Source organism: Protobothrops mucrosquamatus, unplaced genomic scaffold, assembly GCF_001527695.2.
Source record: "Protobothrops mucrosquamatus isolate PMUCROS unplaced genomic scaffold, P.Mucros_1.0 scaffold1468, whole genome shotgun sequence".
Classification (NCBI taxonomy): Eukaryota; Metazoa; Chordata; class Lepidosauria; order Squamata; family Viperidae; genus Protobothrops; species Protobothrops mucrosquamatus.
The window spans coordinates 569,814-576,835 of NW_015387646.1; the positions used below are offsets into that span (position 1 = coordinate 569,814).

Here is a 7,022-nt window from a genome sequence, read left to right on the forward strand (position 1 = left end):
ATTATTATTATTATTATTATTATTATTTCAATTACCATGAAATAATTTCTGTATTCTAGCACTGAATTAAACTTCCACAATTTATATTAAAGTTTTATTATATTTTGATCAAGAACTCAAATATGCATATGAACTCACACTATTTATTTCAATAGAAGAAATATTCACAAACAGACAATGTTAAATTAAGGGGACCGGTATTTCCATAGCTAAAGTAGACTTTGTAACATTAATTTTAGCCATTTAAATGTTCAGTATAAAGAAATTATACTGAAATTTTAAGCATATACATTACTTTTCTTCAAAACATATATTTCTTAAACAATTATGGATTGTTTAGAATTAAGTTAACAATCTTCTTGCAGTGAATTCGTACAGATGCTGGCAAAGAGAAGCTACCTCAAGAAATATTTCCTAGGGGAAACAACTCCATATATATCTACCTGGAAGAAGATTGAAGAGATATACAAAAGTGGAAGATGTCACAACTAACTAGTCAAATAATTATCTTAATAAAATGCATCAGCTATAGCTACTTCAGCTATATAACTTGTTACAACAAGCAAAAATCAAATGTTAATAACACAGGATGCTCCATAGAGTCTGGCATGCAAAAGTTAAAGAACCAGATAAGAAATATAAACAATAAAGTGCAAATTAAATGAAATTAACATGCATTACCTATACACTTAGATTAGACCTTGCTTTGCTGTACCAAGGAAAGAACAAATTTAGACTTTATCTGCAGAAGACTGTCAATGAACACGTAATAGAAATATTTTAGGATTACTCAAGGAGACACAAATCAGGCTAGAAACAATGAGGCTAGGACTTGAAATAACTGAGACTTTAATATAAGAAATACCTGCTGCATAGTTCTTTGTTCTGATATTAACAAACATAAGAGTTTTGTGAAGAGTGAACAATTTTAAATGTTAATACCGGAACTAGTTAACTCACATAAAGTTCAACATGGCTTGGGGGAAAAATATTTTTGTTCCTTTAGAATGGTGGGAATTATTATAAACAAAGAACTTCCAAATACTATTTTAACATTTCAGTGTTTTGCTATAGGAGGTACCTTGCGTGCAATAGGTTCTTGACCTTCCAGAAGAGTATACCAGCTAACCAGTTTGTTCCATCCTTCAGTTGGTAAAAGAATGTAGTCCAGCTCATCAATAAGATGCTCTTTAAGAGATTGACAATCCCCATCTATGAGGAAAAAAACACAGATTACAAATGGGAATCTTTAAAAAATGAATACAACTTAGTCTTATGATGGAAGTCACTTTCTGAATTACACAGTCCCCCCCAAATATTTTTTATAAGAGATTCTTAGAAATATACTATTCCACTAATCCACTATATTTAGTACACAAAGGACAACTATCTATTCAAGTTACTAATACCTCAATTTAATCACTACTGTACTTTTTAATCCATCTTAAACTTTTAATTTACTTTTAACATACTTTCATCTTTTAGTTTAAATAAATTTCAGAAAGTTTAAAGTTTATTATGCTTTTCCAATACAAAAATAGTTAGAAAGTTTTTGATAATTTGTATTTTCCCTCCTTGGCAGCAGAAACTTGCTTTGTGTAAATTCTGGAATATTTTGAAAATCCTAGATATATTACATATAAGATAATTGCAATTAAACATTCTCTTCTTGCAGGTTTTCATTAAATATTTGAATCCTATGAATTAGGACACAGGCTGTGGAGTCACTAAGAAAACTGTAACAATAAACTATCTTATTAATATACTGAGACACCTCAGAATTTTTTAAAATAGCAAACACAAATAAATTACCTTTGAGAAGTCCAGAATTATCAATAGGACCAGGATAAACATTCTGATCTCCCATTTGATACTTGTCCCAGCTGTCAAATCCAACATATTTTTTCCACTGTTTGAACCAACGACTATCCACTAAATACCTTCAAAAGAACGTGATAGAAACATATATTATGAAACAATTTCACAGACCTGCATGATTGCTCACATAGTTAATTTCCCAAACATAGATGTTACTACATATCAGGACATCTGATTCTAGTATCAAAACTTTGCGTATTTTTAATAAATAATTCTGGTGCTATATTTATACAAATCTATTTAGACATACTTTTTTTTATATCCAAGCAGGATCTTAAGCAAATCCACATTCTGTAGAAATTTAAAAGAAAATACTGATATATGCTATTGTTTCACTTCTTAGTTCCTGCCACAGGTAGCAGCTAAACAAATCTAGTTTTTTATATTTGATAGACAAGCTGCTCAGATATTTGTCTACTGTGCAAATCTAGGTTCTCTGGATATATCTAAAATCAAACTAAACAGGTTATCCTCACTATTACCACTTGCCATGCCAAAGTGATACAATTTTTTTGACTGCATTATATTAGTTACTTTAATACCACTTATCACACTGAATTTCTGGACAACCTGTAAGGACTGGGAATCTGACGAAATAGTTCATCCTTTGATTTTCAGAAGCTACCTACTTATTCCTCTTCTGTCATTTATATTGAGTTCCCATATGGAACATATCATTCTGTTCTTAAATCTGTTTATCAAAGTGTTTGTGAGGATATGATATTCAGTTTTACTCTTCCTTTATGAATTATGCTATGCTATGCCATGGATATAGAGCATAGCATAATTTGAGTTCTTTGGCATTCAAACAAAAATTTCAAGTCAAGCAGAAAAGGAAGGATGAAGCCTAGTGCTAGGACAACTAGTTGGAGTTGTGGCATGAGTGCCTGGAGTTGTGGCATGAGTTGTGACATACAACTCTTGCCAAAGACTCCTTAAAAAAACTGCTTTTTTCTTTTCACATGATAGATGTGGATCACTGGAAAACATGCACTTTAAGGAGCACCAAAAGGATGCAACAAGATCATCTGGAAAGTGGAGCCACTCTTAACACAAACAAATATTTCTCTGGAGCCCAGAATAAATGCAACTTTTTTAAGGAGATACCAACAGATATGTTGTGCACATCCACATTCATTTCCATTGACTTTTTGACTCTGAATCTGAAGCACAACACATTCCAATTTTCTAAATATTTTCTCCCAAAGCCTGCCATGATTATTCCTGGCTCTCCAATTAGCTACAGTATCATCACTTCAATACCAGATTATCTAGAAATTATCTAGGTGGATTTATTCTGCTTTTAAATCTTTGCTTAATTTAAGCTTAATAAACATTCTGCTATAATTTAAGACTGGAATATATTTTAATGAAATAAATTACCTTTAAATTAAGTATTAGGGTTATGGTCAAACTGTTTTAAGACATAAAGCATTTAGAAGACATATTTAAAAGAGATATTACAAGTACCAAGCTTTTTATTTCAAATAGCTGTACCCAGCCACGCGTTGCTGTGGCTCAGTCTGGTAAAAGCGTGTGTTGCTTTTACGTCCAACAGATGGCGCTGTTTTTCAAAAAAGCATGTTTTTACCTGTCACAGGTGTGACATCTATATAATATAGGTATATAAAAACACACACGTATTCGAATGCAACGTTGTGTTAAAATTTCAAAGCAATCGGTGAAGAACTTTCAGAGATTTAAGGTTTTGAACAAACGAACATTTACATTTTTATTTATATAGATGTAAGAAAACTACATGCCAAACCTGTTAGCATGTGAAGCAATAATAGAATTTAACTTTATAAAATTATAACCTCATAACTGGAATGAGAGAAAATACTGAAGACTAGTAAGGCAAGATTATATTATATCTTATTATCCAAATGATAACATTGTGGTAATTTTACATATTGCCAATTAAGGTTCAACCCCAAAATATCAGTTTCCAAATCTAATGGTAATATAAATAAAAAGTACTATAGCTGAAGATTTAAAAAAAAATTCCTCCACAAAGATCCAAACTTGATATAGAAACAATATATATCTACAAAAACATGTGAGTTTTTAATACCAAGTAACTGTAATTATAATTATGAACTGTCTTAACCTTGGGGCTAATTTCAGTAAGTAGGGGGTGCAATATATTGTATATTACTGGAAACAAAAGACAAAATTGTTTACAGTATATTTCTACGTACATATGCATATGGAGTACAAAATGTACCACAATAAAGGCAAGTGAATTTGTATGTAGTAAATAATCTCTGAGGCTAATAAAATCTTATATGATTATTAGGAAACAAAACCTAATACTGGTGTATGCTATTCTAAACTTTTGGAAGAAATGTAATAGAAATAAACATAACTACTCAGCTATTCATTTTTTTCTCCATGAAAAAATGCTATATTTTTCTCCCTGATAGAATCTGTGCAGTTAACTCTGCCCCAAACTCAAATTTATAAAAGTTGGACTAAATTGTGATTTAGTCTTAGTATATGGACACAATTTAAGATATAGCTTGTTTCATTTCCCATCAGCAATTTTATATATGAGTGGTATATAGCACACTTTTGAATTCAACATGTAAGAACAGAAAGCCAAACTGTTTAACAATTGTTTGCATTGGTGAAAATATAAACTTTACATTAAATACTATAAGAATTGTGCAGGTTAACATTTAAAAATAATGCTCTAATTTCAAAATCTGTTACTGAAAGGTGAAATTCATAGAACACATTTCCAAGTGTATATGATTAGATTGTAACAGCAAAATAACTTTCAAAAATGTAAGCTGATTCATGTACCTGATGGATCTGGTCATCTGCATGTGATTCACCATCCAAAATCAATGGCAATGGAAGGCAAACACATTTTTACTTATTGCTACTTCTCTACTGGGTGTACTTCCTACTGCCACAATATGTATACTCATTAAGTAAATTCCAAGCCAACTTGGCCTCATTGAATACTGCAAAATCAATGATTGGTATGGTGCAGGACTATACAAGTTCTGCTGGGTTAAAAATTGCAGCAAGGTTTCTGTGGATACTGAGGGCTGTACTCTAAAAATGGCCAGGGGCATAGCCCATTTTGGGAGAGGGCTGCAGAAATGTTAAGAAGTGAAATATGTATTTCACTAAGACTCAATATGTTCATTTTACAAGTTTAATATCCTTGCAAACTGAAAATGTATGGGCCCAGCCTTTCAGAAAAAAGTGCATTTGGAGCTGCAAAAGAGATGTTGGTGTCAGATGGTCGATCTCCAGTATGCACTTTTTCCATTCCTGGTACAGAAGCCAATGAATGTGCACACTTGGTCTTAATCTTCCAATCTGTTTTTCCTCCCAGTCGGAGGAGGAAAATATTTATGGCAATGTAAACTGTACCTTAATCTATAAATACTACAATATTAATCAGTTAAGATTTGGCATATTAATACAGAAGGTTACAAAATCCAAATTTCAAGTGTTTAATAAAAGATTGATATTTATGTATCTAAAATCTAAATCAGGTTATGAGATCGAACAGCCCTTTTCTGCTCAGCCCCTAAGCAGCTCTTAATTTAAGAGACATCTTGCTTGATCTTGGAGGCAACCTAGACTTTATAGATGGGTATATATTCTAATTTCCCTTTAGAGACTAAACTAATGGCCATAATCAAACTCTGCAGCAATGAATTCTTTTAACAAAAATACATTAAAGCATCTTCTCTGGATTGCCCCAGATCTCCTAGCATTTTGCATTATGATATGATTCTAGGTGCTAGAATTTGGGGAGAAAAGAATTACTCTCTCTCCACTTTCTCAGCATCCTCCATAATTTTATAAACCTCTATCTGACCGACCATCCATTACTGTTTTACTCCCTCCCGTCCTTTCTGCAATCACTGTTATGACCATGAAGTTAGCAAATTAAGAATTCTGAAGGGAGTGGCAGGGGAGAAAGAGTCGAGTGTTATGAAAAGAACCGGGTGAGATATAAACCCAAGAAGTGCCCGCAGCCCTCCCAACGACGATCATTCCAGAGACACAGGCCCTACCATGGAAGCTCCCTAGGAAGCCGCTCTGGGAATGAGAAACCTTGCCCGAAATACACACTCGCACCGTTCCTCCACCTAGGACGGGTTGCTAGCGACCATTTGAAACAATGGGGGAAAATACCTGGCGGTAGATCCCTGCACGCGAGGAGTTAGCGCCGTTCCGACAGCGCGCTGAGGCAAAGCCAGTCACAGGCACTGGAGGGGGGGAAAGGGCGCCTGAAAACCTGCTCCCCAGATAGAAAGGCATCTCCCCTGAATGAACAGGGGTAAGAAGGGCAGAGGAGGGCTGCCGCCTCCCTCGCCAAAAGACACTCAGGCAGGCACCGCCCGCACCTGTCATCGAGAGGGGCCCTCAAACATCCCCGCCGTTCGCCATCCCTTCCTTTTTCCTCACCAGGTGTCGCCCTTGCGGAGAGCCGTCTTGAGCAGCGCCGCGATATCCGAGCGTTGGGTCTCCAGATCCGCCGCGCCTCCCTCCGCCATGTCTTCCAGCCCCGGAGCGGCAGCGGCAACAGCTGCGAAAGTGACGGCAGCAGGCGGAGAGGCGTAGCAGCGGCGGCTGCAGGAACAGGAGCGGCGGCAGTGGCAGGGGCGGCCCGCGCTGCATGCTGGGTGTGACGCTGCGCGGCGACCGGGGAAACGCCTTCCACCACCCCCTCCCACTTCGGCAAACCCATGGATGGAAGCGGGAAGGAGACGAAGAGAGCGCGTAAGAATTCGAAGCGAGAAGAGCGGCAGTTCGGCCTGAGAACATCCCCAGGCTGCTGGGAGGACTATACGGCTCCAATGAGACTACGCATGCGGTGTTGGGACCATGGGACTAATAAAAGGCAGGGCACAGGTGCAGGGAAATGGAAAAAAACCTAAGAGATGGCCAGGGCAAGACACTGTCCGCCGAATGTGTTGCGGATTGTTTGCCTTTTTTCCTGTGTGTTTAGCAACGTGCAGGATTTCTGCAACGCCAGTGTATTCAAACCGCCAAGGCGGATTATAGAGTATTGGCAGGTTCTTTTTATCTGTTTGTAGTGTGATAGCCCTTATTATACTCAATTTGCAAGGAGCAGCTTTCTCGGTTCTGGCGCCCTGGCAGTTTGTTGAAAC

General features: G+C 36.5%; 1 protein-coding gene across 2 annotated transcripts in view; it reads right to left on the reverse strand.

The window, feature by feature from the left end:
• The window catches only part of LOC107292990 (ubiquitin carboxyl-terminal hydrolase 15), an 11,360-nt gene extending 4,931 nt beyond the window's left edge, over window positions 1-6,429 (reverse strand). For both annotated transcript variants that reach the window (XM_029285282.1, XM_029285283.1), the window contains exons 1-3: window positions 6,316-6,429; window positions 1,813-1,940; window positions 1,082-1,212 (exon numbers count right to left, since the gene is read on the reverse strand). In XM_029285282.1, the coding sequence (XP_029141115.1) occupies window positions 1,082-1,212; window positions 1,813-1,940; window positions 6,316-6,404 (348 nt within the window). In that variant the 5' untranslated portion in view covers window positions 6,405-6,429. The remainder of the gene's footprint in view (window positions 1-1,081; window positions 1,213-1,812; window positions 1,941-6,315) is intronic.
• Between the last annotated feature and the right edge of the window lie 593 nt (window positions 6,430-7,022).